The following is a 16,457-nucleotide window of genomic DNA, read 5'->3' as shown; positions in this document are numbered from 1 at the left end:
AATATGTTACATTGTTTTCTTTATTTCCAACTTTACATTTACAATAACTAAATTCCACATAGTGAGAAGTGAAAGAGGCCAATATTATAATAGTGAAATAGTATAATTTAATTTAATATAATAATTAATTGTATAAAAGAATAGTCTATTTAAATTAAATCTATCTAAGACAAACGTCTATTAAAGTGTATGTTGTAAAAATTTAAACGTGGATTTATTTCTGGATTTTTATTTGAGAGAAGTAAAAATTGGCAAAACCTCTGTGCCTTTATTTGTTTGTTTTTTTTGGAACATTGTATTATTTGGTATTTTGAAAAATGACATAAATGCACACATAATAAATTGTATATGTTTGATGACTACGTTTTTATTACATACTTTGTACACTTTAACAGAGATTGAACATTCTAGCAAACTAATACTGCACTCTTTAAAAGAAAAAGGTATGAAAATGTTAAAACACATATTTTAAACCGTGTGTGTTTTTAACCGTCTATGGCATAAATTATATTTTTGGGGAGGTAAAAAAAAATACTTTCTCTATTGTGAGATTTCTACACGTAATTAATTGGAAAAAGAAGTCGGTTCAGTGAGTGAGTTGCTCAGTTGCCAACGTATTAATGCTATTACGGGTCTCCTCACTGAATGTTGTAACTGCAGTAATTCAGTCACATTATAAATATTTTTCTTTTTTTTCTTTCTTCTCTCTCCTCTCATCGCTTTCTTTCTCTTATAATGTTCTCTATTGTATGTGTGTGTTGAATGTTTTTCAAGAGGCTGTGCCTCTTGCCAGGCTGCCATTGTAAATAAGAAGTTGTTCTTAATGATTTGCCTGGTAAAATAATAAAAAAAATATATAAAAAGTATTAATTTAAAACAAGTAAATTTGACATAATGAGAAGAGAAAGAGGCCATTATTCTAATAATGAACCATTATAGTTAAATGTATTATAATATAATGATTAATAGTATAAAAGAATAATAGTCTATTTGAATTTAATCGGTCTGAGACTAAAGTCTAGTATAGTATATGTTATATAAAAAAAAAAAAACATTGGATTTGGAAAATGTCTAAAAATATTGTGTTGATTTTACTGTATAGACATGTATAAGCAAATGCTGTGATTTATAATAAATAATATACAATTATTTCTGATTATTTCCGGATTTTTATTTGGGAGAATTGTTGAGAATTATTGTGTAAAACCATAAAGGTTTAACATATGTTAACATATGAGTCAGTTGTTCACATATGAGTCAGTTCAAACGACTCGACACAAAATGAACAGTGAAGAGGAGTCGGTTCAGTGAGTGAATCGCTCAGTTGGACACCGCCAGTGCACTGATAGATAGCGGGTAACAGACACGCTGGTCTGATTCGCTGCTGGTTGGATGGTGAACCGTGTTGGTGGTGTTTGCTGAAGATCGGAGGGGAGGACTCGCCCAGCAGCGTCTTTCTTCAGCCGGGTTTAGGAGGTGAGGTGCTGGGGGAGTGTGTGAGCGAGTCTGGAGCTTTAAAATTTTTAAGCGAGTTACAGGCTTTAAATGAGTGTGGATGCAGCTGCAGCTGTTGCTGGACTATACTGTGACCTTCCTGAGGCGAGAACACACATACACACACCCTCTGTGCTGTGGTTCTGGTTCTGGTTCTGGTCGCCCTGAAGCCCAGTAGTAGTTGGCTAGGCTAGCTCTGGACTGCCTAGATTATGAGAAGCCAGTAGCTAAAAGCTAGCTAAGCTAACAAGCTATCCTGATTTTATATCATGTCAACACCGTTAACGTTAGCTAGACGTTTATTTTGTGTAGTTGTAACGTTTTTAAAGACATACCTATTAGGTACAGAGGATGTGTTGATGTGTTGTTTTATAGAAAGCAGCTAACCCAACTCTTTGCAGTTTATATGGGACATTGTATTTAGCTAAGGTTTGCTAAAGCTAACCCTGCAGGGAATGAACCTCTGGGTTATGAAGATTTACCCTTTTAAATTGAGCTTTAATCTAACATAGCTATTATTGCTGAGCTGGGAGAGGGCAAATTATAAAAGAATTGTGGTATCCAATCTACTAAGTAACTTTATTTCAGTAATTCAGTTCAAAAATGTATGTGAAATGTATTAAATAGATGTATTATTCAGACCTGCTGGAAAATGAAATCTGCATCTCCATAATAGTTGTCAGCAGAGGGAAGCATGAAGTGCTGTAAGATTTTCCGGGAAAACAAACTGCACTGACTTTAGACTTGATAATAAAACACAGTGGATCAACACCAGCAGATGACATGTCTCTCCAAACCATCACTGATCATCAGTAAATTTTACGTTTCATTTGGAAATTAATGGAGCAGAGTCTGGAGGAAGAGTGGAGAGACACACAGTCCAAGCTGCTTGAGGTCTAATGTGAAGTTTCCACCAATCAGTGAATGTGTGGAGGAGCCATATCATCTGCTGGTGTTGGTCCACTATGTCAGCCAATCTTGTTTACCAGTGACCTCTTGGAATACAGAGTGAACGTCTTCTAGAAAGACTTGGTTATGATCAAATGTGTATTTTACATTAGAACCAGAGCTTCTGATGTCTATGAAAGTTTATTCACATTTGGTTATTCAAATTTGAAGGAATATTTAGTATTTTAGTTTCTCTTTACCTCTATACCTTTTTTAAATATGATTTTTAAAAAGTTGTAAGCAGATATCTTTTGAAATGTTTAGAAGCATAAATCATCTGATGCCTGGTTCATATTATAATCACTGTGAGCCTTTCTGAATTGAACAGAGCCTATACATATAATCACATATTATTTCACATTCTAATAATTGAATTATTCATTCAAATATTAACTTGATAGCATATATGAGGTTTCTGTCCTTTATTGCAGCATGTTACACAGCTGTCTCATTCTGTAACACTATGTTAGTATCTTATACCTATTTATTCAGTTTATATTGACAATAGTGACTTTTGCTCCATGTACCCTATGAATTTATGTCTTTTTAATGTTTTTACATTTGCATTCATGCTGCTTAAGGAAGCGAGATCAGGTTAAGAGAGTCAAGATGAACAGTGGTGGTGTTTCTAAGTCCCATGTGATTCTCAGCTACAGTCCTACAGCCCTCCTCTCACAGTGAGAACCATTCTGCATGGTGTGAATTTTTAAGTGTGTAAAGTGTGTGAGAGCTCCATAACCCCATATTATCTTTATTATACCATGGGGAGTGGGACAGCAAAGCCCATTAAAGCACTTTGCTGTGTGCTTCTTATTTTAAGTAGCTAAACATGAATCACAAAGTCTCTCTTGTATAGTGAATGTTCTGTGTGTGCACTTTAAGAGAAGGCTGATGTTTGAGCTTGTGCGGAGTTAAAGTATGCGTTTTAAGTACTTGTATCCGCATGAATAGAAGTTTCTTTGTTTGTTCTGTGGTTGTTTTTGATGTTATAGGGTGTTTTTATAGCATATATTTCATTTATTTTATTAACTTTGAAAGACACAGCTGCCATTTAGGCTGAAATTGTACAGCGTAAATGGCAGTTATTAAACAAATTAAAGTGTTTTCATGCTTTGGTTCATGCTGCATGGCACAGTTTAGCAAGCCAGTGCTGCACATTTCTTGGCATAGACTGAAAAGAATGTTTCACAATACACAGACTATTAATACTGTCTGCAATCTTCTTCTTTCCAGGTGGGGTCAGGCCCTCGGCTCAGCGCAGCTGATGTCAGCAGTACGGGATGGTCCGTGGAAAGGCCTGAGCTCAGCAAAGAAGGTGGCCCTGGCTGCAGGCCTTTCTGTGGGAGCCACAGTGGGCTACATAGTTTACAGGCACATTAGGAGCTGCAGTGGTAAGAGACCACAATAACTGCTTTTACATGAATACAGTCACTTGACTAAGGCCAAGTCCCATTTCTCGTTTGGTCCCACTACTACTTGTTTTTAAGTGTCACCCTTCCCCCTGGAACTTTGTATTTTACAGCACACCATGTTATAAGGCGCAACATCAATAAACATCTATTTTGTGGTCCGTTTTCATACACAAGGTGCCCCGGATTATAAGGTGCATATTTAAAACTGTTTAGCAGCAATAGCCGCGGTTAGCAACGCTTAGCACTAGTAAATGCAGTCTGATAGCATTACACTGAGAAACCCTGAGTAACCCAGGGTACTATCACCTAGCAGTTTGTCCCACGTAGCTTGTTTTAACAAGGTAAACGTAGGCTACAGTCATATATTTGCACCTCTGAACAATGAAAGAGCTAGCGCTGCAGTTAGCTGCAAATTCTAATACTGCTCCAGCCTCAGTGCTGGAGAAACTTTACTGAAACTGTACTTCAGCCAAGTGGCGTTACTGCTCCTTACAACCTGACTGGTAGAACTGAAACCTACGGAGCCCCAAATTATAAGGCGCATTGTCAATTTGGTAATTGGTAAAATTTAAGAATTTTAATAGTGCAAAAAATATGGTATGTTAGAAAGGGAAGTGGTTAAAATCACCCGTCTAAGAAATGGTACAACTGATATGTTGCTATGATACATACATAAACAAATAAAAAACAACACTGCTTCATAAGCTGCTATTAGCAATGCTTTGCAGGAAGTGCATCAAGTCTCTTATGATAGTAAAAGAGCGGTATAAATTCAAGGAATTTTAGGCGCCTCATGTGACGGTTGTTTAGGTGGAATGAGATGTTTAGTTAGCTGCAGAGATGTACTACTAGAGTTTTTTAATTTTTATGCTTGTTATGAAGAAAAGGGCTACATGATACGTTGAAACTACACTGAACTAAGATAAAACAATAGTTTTTTTTTTATTTCATTTTTAACGAAGAAAATTCAATACTTGTAGTTTTCTTTGGTTGCTTGCTCCTCTATCTTGCAGGTGATTTTTTTCTTTTCCCCCATCTTAACAAGAACTATTACCCCTATGCCTGAACATGCAAAACAGTGGGTTAGGCTAAATAATAGGGCCTATGGGCAAAATGGAAAAATGGCCTAGGCTAAAGGCCATTTCTGGCAAAGTGTATTGTGTATCTAAGTGTATTGTGTGAATACCCAAATTAACCTTAATGTTGACTTTTGATAATACTGTTAATAATATATTTAGATGTTTTTTTTTCTCTCTCTGTAGCAGAGTGCCACAAAACAGAGGAGTCCAGGCTTTCAGTGCCCCTTGATGTATACAGATCTATTTCAAGACACCAGAGCACATTTCTGGATCTGGTGAGTGTCAGTTTTCTTCATCTTGGTGACTGGCTGCTTTTCATCCATGTGACTAGGCGTTCTTACCAGATTGCAGATTCTTGGTCCCCCAAGAATAGTGTTAGAGAATTTTTTTTTTTCTCTTTATCAGTCCTTGATTTGCTAATCAGTTGGCCCCTGAACTCTGCAGTGGTTTCCAGCCCTGACTGTGGAGATTTTGATGGACTCCTGGTCTAAACCCTGTTTAACACCAAATGATGTCTTGGAACCATTCTATGACCCTTGATGTTTTACACCAGATACTACCTACACAAAGCAATAGGCTTTTTTATGTATAAAACCAGGCAAATAGTTTTATTATTATTATTATTATTATTATTATTATTATTATTTAAATAGGCTATATACTTTTTTGGTTTCAGTTTACCAGATAGTTAATTTTTTGTAGTTGCTTTTTTTACAGTTCACTTTGTGTATCATAAAGCAGTAGTTCTGCTTGCACAGTGTCAGGCTATGCTGCTGCTGCTGCTACAGTTTAAAATAAAGCAGTTTGGTTATATGCTTTTTTTTTTTGCATATTGACCTATAGATTTTACTTTTAGCAAGAGTACTGTTTTTTTTTTCCACATAGAACATGCTAGAATGCTGTGCGTGTCGTATCACAATTAGCTTCAACATGTGTTTTTGCACATTTTTTAAAAATCCGCTTTAGATAGTGTGAAAAGCTGTATTGATTTGATATTTGAGTGTATGGCACGTGAGACAGCAGGGCACGACACATCACGGCACATGATTGGCATGGTTGCTGTGGTTAGTGTCAAATAAGCTTAATACACCACCTTCTTTTTTACCTAGGTGAATCAGCAGTCTGGTGCTCAGGTAAATGTACTGTCTGATTTGGAGAAGCCGAGCTCCGTCTGCTTCCTGCTCCAGGGCACAGCTGAGCAGATCCTCCTGGCGAAGTGTACTCTGGAAAAACTTGCTACCGACTGTGAGGTGATCAGTGATGTGATCGAGGTGCCACAGACGGCGTTTGGGAGGATCATAGGTATTTCATTGGTTGTTGGTTGTAAATTTTTATTACTGAGATTTTTTTTATGAATAATTACAGGTACATGTTTAGCAAATGATTCTATCATTGTGGTGTAACAGGTCGTGGTGGTGAAACCCTGAAATTAATTAGTCGAACATCTGGAGCTCGGGTAAATTGTCAACGGGATCGTGGCCAAAGCATGGAAGAGAAGGGCAAGGTCACAATTTCGGGAACGCGTCAAGAAGTACGCCGTGCCAAAGTGAGTTGAGTTTTTATTCATTTGAAAATGTAAAAACATGGACAATATCTAAAAAGAACTACAATCTCATATCAGTGAGAGTTTGTTTGAATTTAGCAATCAGAATATTTAAAAGACCAAGATGTTGATCACCACACCATCCCCAAAATATAATCATTTCAGAGAACACTGTTCCACAGCTCAACTATAGAGGTTTTATCTGCTTTAGAAAAATGTGTATTCTACATTTCTGCATTTGTGCATTTGTGTCAGGCATCAATAGGTACAACTTTATAATAGCTAAAAGAATTAATTAAAAGGGGTTTCACAAACTTTGGACTTTTGAGTGTGCACTGGTACACTGTATTTTGGTTTAATTAACTGTTCAATATGTGCAAATCTCATTGAATTAGATTGGGGGATTGATACTGTTTTTGTTAATTTAGGATTTGATCATGGAGAAGGTGCAGGAGAACGAGACGGTACGAAAGCGGATAAGCCAGTCTTCAGCTCTACGCCAGAAAAGGAAACCCCCAGAACTGGAGCTCATCCACAAGCTTCAGGGCCCAGACACAGACCTTACTCAGACCATCAACAGCGAGGACCTGCTGTCCCCAGCTACTGACTCCAGATTTCTTCAGACCAGTGTCTCCAATGGGTTTCCCAGCAGTGGTGACCAAACTGCTGAAAACTCCTTTAAATCAGATGAGGAGGAGATTCTGTCACCAGCTTCACCATTAGAAGTCTCTAAGTTTGAAAGTAAGTTCATGTAATTCAGATCTCAGCATTTTTTACAATTTGTTTTCAGCAGCAGTGGCAGCTATATAGTAGTAATAGTATGCATTTAGGGAAAGCCAAAAAACGTCAGGATGGAGTTAATTTTATGCTCTGTTGAGTCTGTTCACATAAATTTTAAATGGAATCAAATGTTCAGCATAAATCATCATGCTCACAACCTCTTCAAAAACTGCTGTACAGGACTAGGATAATGATATTTAGTACCATTGTGACGTGCTGAGGTATCATAACAGTGCTCAGAGTAATGAAGTGCCTGCATGCACCTGCCTCCATCTTAATCGATGGGTCTTATGTTACATTATAAATCTTCTTTTTAACTATTAAAGCTATCAAATCATAGTTAGCTAGATAATCTACCTTAATACCTTATATCTTCTTTCCATGTCTTTCTTACATCTCCACTTTCTGAATCCACTTTCTGAAAGTTTTTAATTGCATAATTGAATCAATAGTGGCAATAAATTGTGCAGTGCCAGGGGACTTTGTGTGGTGCAGCGCTGCCAATATGATTAGGAGATGGTTCGAATCCTGTTCATGTAGCTTGCCATCAGCTACCGGAGCCCTGCTCTCTTTGGGTGGGTAGATGCTCTATCTCCCCTTATCACTTGAAAGGGTGATGTCGATCAGCACATGGCATCTGTGAGCTGATGTATCGGAAACCGAATCGCTGCACTTTCCTCCAAGCGCATTGTGATGCTACTCGATAATGCTGCATCAGCAGAAGTTGGAAAAGAGGCAATGGCTGACTTCACATGTGTCGTAGGAGGCATGTGCTAGTCTTTACCCTCCTGGTGTTGGGGCATCACTAGTGATGGGGGGGAGTCCTAATGAGTGGGTTGAGTATGTGGCCTCACAAATTGGGGAGAAAATGGGAAAACAATTAGAAATAAAATTGTAAAAAAATATATTTAAAAATTGTGCAATGGCTGCTTTTTAAAATGTGCAGAGCTGGACCTTAGGGATTTTCCTCAGCAGTGCCCCACGACAGTAACACTTTGGTTTTCAGTGAAAGTAGCACACCCAGTAAGGTAAAATGCTGGAGATTTTTATACCTGACCTGAATTTAAATAACTCTGCTATCTCTCTCCAGTTCCCAGTCCAGACCTGAGCTTCCAGCCTGGTGAACATTTAGAAGTGTACGTGTCTGCATCAGAGAACCCCCAGCACTTTTGGATCCAGATTGTAGGAGTTCGATCTCTTCAACTAGACAAACTGACGGCTGAGATGAGCCGTTTCTACAGTGCCGACACTTTACAGGTGCATATTAATTATTTATCCTTATGTAAGTGTTTGTATAAATCAGTTTTACAGTTTTAACTGAGAAAACCCAGATACTTAAACAACTGTATAATGCAACTCTATAATGCACAGGAGCACAGAGTGGAGGCCATAGTTGTTGGGGACATTGTGGCTGCTCCTTATCGGGACCACGGCACGTGGAACCGGGCACGAGTGTTAGGAATTCTAAGCTCTGGTCTGGTTGACCTGTACTACGTGGACTTTGGGGACAATGGAGAGCTGCCACGAGATCAGCTATGCAGCATGAGGTCAGAGAGTGAAGATAGACAATATAAATGTGCAGTTTTTACTCCGTTCTACTGAGACGGCAATAAAAGATTTTACTCTACTCTTTCAGGAGTGATTTCCTGAGCTTGCCCTTCCAAGCTATCGAGTGTAGTCTGGCAGGGGTGTGTCCATTAGGTGAGCTCTTGTTTTAACATTTGTGGAAACAAAAAAAGTAATTCTTTAAAGCTAAATATTAATTTTCTGTTTTAAATATTTAAACTCTTATTACTGGGCTTTTGTTGCAGGAGAGGTCTGGACAGAGGAGGCTCTGGATGATTTTGATCGAATGACGTTCTGTGCACAGTGGAAGCCTCTACTGGCCAAACTGTGCAGTTACTCTCACTCAGAGATGTCCTCCTGGCCCAATGTGAAGCTGTATGATAACCGGCAAGGAAAGGTCAGAACATTTTTTGCCATTATGATACATTAAAAAGTGGTTTAAAGTGCATTAGTGTGCCCTGAACATGCATCTAAATCTTTATAGAGACTAATTTAAAATTATACATAACGATTTTTACAATGCTGTGAGAATAGTTTAGTGTGTTTGTGGTAACTCCCTTAAGTTTATTAGTCACTTCCTGTGTTAGTTAATATCGTTAGCTCCAACTAAACAGAACTGTATGCACAGCTCTGGGAAAAAATAACAGACCCCTTAAAATGATTAGTTTCTTTGATTTTACCAAATTGAAAGTCTCTGTAATATAATCAAGAGCTGAACTGCTTAAATGTTTGCACCAGGAATAAAGGCATAAAGTTATCCAAAAGCAGTGTGTAAGACTGGTGGAGGAGAACATACCTGGATGCATGGAAACTTGTAAATAAAAAAAACTTATCCCACCATTTCTGAACTCTCAAAACTTTATGAATATGAATTTGTTTTCTTTGCATTATTTGAGGTCTGAAAGCTCTGCATCTTTTTTGTTATTTTAGCCATTTCTCATTTTCTGCAAATAAATGCTCTAAAAATGTTTTTATTTTAAATTTGTTTAATTTAAGGATGTAGTGCGCTGTAGATATTGTAATCTAGCTGATTGATATAAAAATGTTTTCCTGTCTCGTTTCCTGTGCTTTAGATTGTAGACCTGGGTGAGGAGTTGATCAGGTTGGGCCATGCAGTGAGCCATCAAGATGAGGGCAGTGAGCTGAGAGATGGAGATGAGCCCAGATCTCTGCAGAAGATGTTGGTAAGACGGTATACTTATACTCTTCATCAGACAAAAATAGGACAATATATCTCTTAAAACTCCACAACAGCAATTGACTCCCTCACTTCTCAGACATTTACAGAGGGAACGCTACACAGTCGTAGACATTTTTGGGATGTGTTGCTGTCATCAAATTTTAAATGTTGTTCATGAATTGGTCTATTAGATTTGCAAATTAATTTTAATAACATTTATTTTGTACAGTTCAGCTCAACTCATTTTTAATTGGGGTTGTAAATTCTGAAGCTTTGTGGATCTCTATACTTAAAAAAAAGGATAACTTATACAAAACTAGTAAATACATTTGTTAACATGTTATTTTGCTCAACATTGATTTTCTGATTATTTTTATAGAATGTATAGTCTATATAGTCTAGTCTGTATAGTCTTAATAGACATTGTTTGGTTTGGAACAAATTACAGGGATGCTTTGTTCTATTACTGTGCCAGCAATCCTCTCAAAGTGGTGCTTCTTTAAAGAGTGAAACTAACACTGGTCTATTTGATGTTTTAAGGATGACATGACCGGGGCAACATCAGAATTAAGTATGTCCTGCATCAGCTTGTCAGGTAGGTTTAAGTTGACCACTTTAGAACTCTGTATCTAAATCTGTTTATATACATGCAAACTTGCATTGGTGTGAAATTCTGCATTTTAAATAATGATTATCGCATTCATGTGAAACATGTAGATTTGATGTTTTTGATTTTGGGAAGTTTGGATACCTTGTATATTGTAATTTACAACCTCCAAGTTAAAAACAATCAACTGGAATGCCACTTATTAATTTTATTAATTAATTTTAAGCATTTACTACTGCAACAAAATAAACATATATATGTTTTATTTAGTTTAACTGTTTTAAACATTCAGTAGAAAGCAAAATAAATCTATTAACTTTTTTACTATTTATCTGTGTAAACAACAGCAACTTCTGAACTTGTATAAAATAATAGTAATTCAACAAAATAAATAATGTAGCATAAAATAATTTTAGTGTTGCAAAAAAAACTAATCTTCACAATTCTAAAATGTAAAATGTTTAGTGCATGCATGTGAAAATCCCCTTAAACCTCCACAGTGAATAATAAACTGTTTTCAAAACAGAATAGTTATAATCGCATAATTGCATTTTTTTTTAAATCACGGTATATATTGATTTTGTTCATTTATGGTGGATGGATGTGCCGAAACTGCATAATCCGTTGCTATCATTTCTAACAAAATATAACAATGTTAACCTAGGAAAACTGTTTTGGTTTAAAATAAGGTTACATTTTCCACATTTTTAACTAGAATGCAATCTACTTGGGTGGATTCAGCATTAGAGTAGATATATATATATATATATATTTGCTGTTAACTGTGCATTTATGTACACATGATAGCTGCCTTGTGTACCCTTTGTCTGTTTGGACCATTCCTCAGAAATGAACATAACACTATAGGATGCTGCCACTGTGATCTGAGGATCACTGGTTTGAATCCCAGATCATGATGCTTGCCAGCAGCAGTGTTTGCTAAAAGCTGAGAGAGCCCAGTGTGATGCAGGCAGGCACAGGTGTCTATTAGCTGATGTATTAAAACTAAGGATCTGGCACTTACCTCTGAGTGTGCTGGCTACCCAGTGAAGCTGCATAAGCCCTGTAGAGTTAGTGGAATTAGTCCTAAAAAGTGGGTGGGGTAATTAACCTTCAAACTTGGGGAGAAAATAAAATAAAATTATACATTCTTATTTTTGTTTTAAATAAAAATAACATGTACTAAATTCTCCTTGCTTCTATAGCAAGTGTAGACCTCTAGTGGAAGCCTCCAGTTACACATGTAGCACATATATCAGCATGTCAATTGTTACTTTCATGATACAGCCTGTTGTCTATGTAAACACATGGCCAAATATCTCTAGCCTAAGTCTCAGAAAACACCATAATTATCATGTTATAATCCAACCAGTGTAACAAATGGTTCTTTATAGGAATTAGGGAATACAATTACTAGATTACCTGTACTTGTTGTATTAAATACCAACCATTTAGATTACTTGTGTTAAGGTTCTACACCTACATGGGTGAGACAGCATCAGACGTGGTCTTCTGCAGCCAGCCTGAGCTCTGTGGAAGTAGAGCGAGCCGATGTGGACCAGATTCCCTCAGTTCCTGACAGATTTGTGCCGTCTACCTCCTCCCTTATCCAGTCCACTCCATCTCAGAGCCTGGGTGAGCTGGTCAGCCAAGTCATAGGGCTGTCCAGCTCTGCTTTGAGTCCAGTGGACCCTGATCCGCCAGGCACTGGCACTAAGCCTGTTCAGAATCCATTAATCTACTCAGACATCTCATCAGCATCAGCATCCACATCCACAGCTTCCTCTTCATCCCCTGTAAATGCAGTAGCATCAGCACTAGGTTCTGTCACCCTCTGTGATGATGTGTTTCTTGAGACATGTGACCACAGACGTGTAACGGCTTCTTCTTCAGAGCCGATGGGCCTGGAGTCTTCTCTGAGCACTTGCAGTGAGAGTGTGTGTTACAGCACTGATGGCGGCAGCAGCAGCAGCACTAGTAACTCTAGTGATGGAGTACGAGGTGTTTGGTACTACCTCATGTCCTCTAAGGGTTCTTCTATGGACTCCTCACTCAACACTACCATGCCTGCATCGTCCATCACCAGTTCGTCATCCTCCTATCCATCCTTCTCGTCCTCCTCTGCGACCGACTGCGAAGACACGACCTCTGTGACCTCCCCCTCTGTAGTCTGTCTCAGCTCGGACTTCTCAGAGACTACCGACGATGCTGAGATGCTGTTGGCAGATGCACCTGAAGCGACTGAATCTGACCAATCGCTTCAGAAGAAGTATGATTGCAGTGTTGTCTGTCTGTCTGACTCCAGTATTTGCAGCAGTACTGGAAGTGATGTACTGTTTGTTGGCTCACACAAGTCAACATCTAAGGCTTTCGCTGAAGGTAACAGTAAGGATTCTCAGGCAGTTGATAAAAAAAATGAACTGGGCCATGCTGAAAACGCGAGTGAAGGGACGAAGGAGATTTGTGAACAAGCTGGAGTGGAAGAAAGGAGAAGAACAGAAGATGAAAGCAAATTGGGGAAAAAAAGTGGAGATCAACCCATAAAAGGTGCTGCTGCTTAAGTACTGTAGCAGTTTCTGTTAATACGGCTGTGCACTGGAGCACTGTGGGGGAGTAAATGAGTAGCACAAGTTAGCATATTGTGGCTGGTGTGAGAGGTGGTTAAGATGGTTAAAGGTGGTGGTGTTCACTCCTCACAAAAGCATGACAAAACTGAAGCTCTTAAATCTCACATTTACATTTACAGTATTTAAGGCCTATATAGAATGTATTCCTATATCTGTGTCCTATATATTAGTGCTGCAACAGTTAGTCAATTGGTTCACATGCGCTAGATGGACAAATATTGGAATACTGTTCCTAAACATTCAATTCAGATGTTTCATATAGTGCCACAGTCCAAAGGCGTAGGAGTGGGTTTGAAATTGAGGGGGACACGTTTGCTAAAATAAATCACAGCTGTGACAGGTGTATAAAATCCTACACCTAGCCATGCAGTCTGCCTTTACAATTGCATACTAACTACTAATACTAAGATGTATGTTATATGCTAATATTAATAGTGCAGGTTGTTACACAAAATACTAAATAAAATGTAAATAACTAATTAAAAATATGTTCTAGCATATTATGTGCTAAGACATAAAACATTACTAAACTATGCAAACATGCATCACTGCAGGTTCTTCATGTGTGAGACTTGTAGGTCCTCCCTTTTCTTTTTTCATTGTATTGTGTATTATTAATATGAGATAATAGTGTCCATATATTTTCCATATTTGAGTACACTCCATTGTGAAACATGCTGTTCACCTGGTAAAGTGTTTTTCCTCCTAAATACCTGTTGCTGTAAATGGTGTTAATATTAACAAGTGAAATTTCAGCTCCACATGCAGACAAAACAGACTTTGTCAAGTTACAGAGTGGGGTGTTTGAGTGCTAAGGAGCTAAGTGCAGAAATGTATCCAACACTCTGCTAATCAATAACTGCAGAGCTCCACACCTGCTTTTAGAGCTGGTGTGCAAAAGGGGACCGACTCCACACTAATGCCTCTGGATTTAGAATGGTATGTTATAAAAACTTGTGTAGGTCCCCCAGTACATTTGCCTGTACAGTATAGTGTGTGTGTTGACACTGGGGAGGCATGCAGGTGCATATGGTGTGTTAATTTTTTTTAAATCACTTCACCGTAATGTTTAGTGAGTATGCGTGGTCTTCTGTTGGTCCAGCTTTGAGGGTTTTTTTTCTTTCTTTCACAGAAGTTGCTTCAATATCTGGAAGTGTGGACGATGTCCTCGAAGAAGAATTTGCCTGATAAGAGACCAAAGACATGTATGCCTTCATTTTGGTAAGTAAAGTTTGGTCTTGTGTCTAACAAAACATATCAGGTTTTGTTCAGACTTTCAGCCCAAATCTGATTTTTGGCATGTCTAGATTGTATCCTGATTGACTTTGATAGTATGAACAGCCAGAAACCACATAAAAATTTGATTTTTTTTAAACCATTTAAAGATGGCTGAAATGGTACTCTAATTTAATTTCATTACTTTCTCCTACATCATCCTTTTTTCCTTTTCTCGTTGTTTCTGTTTTTTATGTTTTTGTGTGTGTGTCCATACACACATAGATGTATGTTTATTTAAAAAATACAGGTATTTTGTATTTCTTTTGTGACTGGATGTATTGTCTGGTATTTTTCAATGCAATCTAATAAATTACACATTTAAAGCCAAATCTGTGTGGTTTTAGGAACCTCATTTTTAAATTAATTTTATTTATTTATTTATTTATTTATTTATTTATACTTATTTGTGTAATAATTATCTCATTTATTTGTTAAATCAAATTCACCTACCTCTACTCCTATAGAACACTATTCACCTAAGGGGGGGGGGGCATTATTCACAGTGTACACTCAAACATTTTCCTTATAATGAACTGCTCAGCTAAACACAGTGTCAAATTAGTGTGAATTAATATGAGCTTTTTATTTTCTTTCCCTCCAGAGACCACCTGTGACCATGATGCTGACACGAAGTTAATGTTTCCCACTATGCAGCTGGGAGTCTCTGACTGTGCTATATGTTGTTGTTTGTTTGTTTGTTTGCTTTTTTGTCTGTTATAATGCACACAGGGGTGCTGATTTCTCATCATGAAGTTTACCTCCTCCCTAATCTAAAATGTCTGTAGTGGTAGATCTCCAGGAGCAGGGATGAGCACCCCTGCTATAAGAGTTAATATTTGCCCAGCCCGTCTTTGTTTTGCATCGAGCTGCTTGAGAACAGTTAACTGATGTCCAGATGAGGAGCAGAGCTCAGGGAATGTGGAATGTGTACTCGACAGGAAGAAACCTCAGTATTTCCATAGTTTGCACTTAGATTTTGGGTTTTTGTTTGGTACTGTCTGAACTTTTACTGTAACACTGTTATTTATGTTGTGCATTTCACAGTTTGTTTGTGTTCATTAAGAGATGTACCGCAAATAAAATTAAATAAAGATTATTATTCTATTCAGTATTTTTAAGTTTCATTGTTAGTTTGTCTTGTGTATACCTCTTTCTTCCTTTTGAAGACCATAACTTAACTGAGATTTTAGGGTGGATGGATGGATTGATGCTCATACAAGAATGCATAATCATATCTTATACAGAGACTATAAACCCTGGCATAATTAGGAGTAATGAATGTAACAGCTAAAATGTAAGGCATTTAAATTTCAACCAATTGTAGGCAAACAATAAAATGAAAGGTCTCTTCTGAGAAATTTATTTTCCTATTTTTTGGTTTCACATTTATGTAGCTACACAGTTGGCCGAGTTAATGCATGCAGCAATTATCAGCCAATAATTGCTATTTTAAAATAATCAGCTGGGGGTGCACAATGATATTCCATAATATTGTGCATCCTTAAACTGTTTTGAAGGTCAATTAATTATTTATATTAATTAAATACATAAATTATTTATAATTATCATAATATATTATTTTCAGTATAGATTGATATATAACTAGATAGATAGATTAATGTATAGATATATAACTAGTCAGATGGATATATAGCTGATGGTTGGATGGATGGATGGATATATATAGCCAATCAGGGTTTCACATACATTCAAGGGTGCTCAAAATGAATGGGTTCTAATGGAGCAAATCAGAGAATTATAGAATAAATGGATAAGTCGATATGGATGGATGAGCCATACAGCACCCAGTGCCCCTCCCAAACTACCCCTTCCATTTTTTAGCATTATTCAAATTTGAGCTCAGGGTGGAGTCAGCAAAAAAATCAGGGTTTCACATACATTCATGGGCACTCGAAATAAATGGGTTCTTATGGAGCAAATAA

At 37.4% G+C, this 16,457-nt stretch overlaps 1 protein-coding gene across 3 annotated transcripts; it reads left to right on the top strand.

Moving 5' to 3' along the window:
- The first annotated feature begins 1,312 nt into the window (after nt 1-1,312).
- Nucleotides 1,313-15,625, top strand: tdrkh (tudor and KH domain containing). Of its 3 annotated transcripts, XM_007250115.4 has the most exons (16): nt 1,313-1,476; nt 3,024-3,119; nt 3,676-3,833; nt 5,117-5,208; nt 6,043-6,235; nt 6,340-6,479; nt 6,905-7,217; nt 8,347-8,513; nt 8,628-8,803; nt 8,893-8,957; nt 9,068-9,219; nt 9,896-10,006; nt 10,543-10,597; nt 12,080-13,156; nt 14,369-14,457; nt 15,116-15,625. In XM_007250115.4, the coding sequence occupies exons 2-15, from the start codon at nt 3,052-3,054 to the stop codon at nt 14,422-14,424; spliced, it is 2,823 nt and encodes a 940-aa protein (XP_007250177.3). In that variant the 5' UTR covers nt 1,313-1,476; nt 3,024-3,051; the 3' UTR covers nt 14,425-14,457; nt 15,116-15,625. The 3 variants fall into 3 exon arrangements, with proteins under 3 accessions (XP_007250177.3, XP_007250178.3, XP_022526075.2); XM_007250116.4 differs by lacking the exon at nt 3,024-3,119; XM_022670354.2 differs by lacking the exon at nt 12,080-13,156 and having other exon boundaries at nt 1,316-1,476.
- Nucleotides 15,626-16,457: the final 832 nt, after the last annotated feature.

Source organism: Astyanax mexicanus, chromosome 15 (assembly GCF_023375975.1).
Source record: "Astyanax mexicanus isolate ESR-SI-001 chromosome 15, AstMex3_surface, whole genome shotgun sequence".
NCBI lineage: Eukaryota > Metazoa > Chordata > Actinopteri > Characiformes > Acestrorhamphidae > Astyanax > Astyanax mexicanus.
Note: the sequence above shows the minus strand (reverse complement) of the source record. Positions and strands in the feature narration are given on the sequence as shown.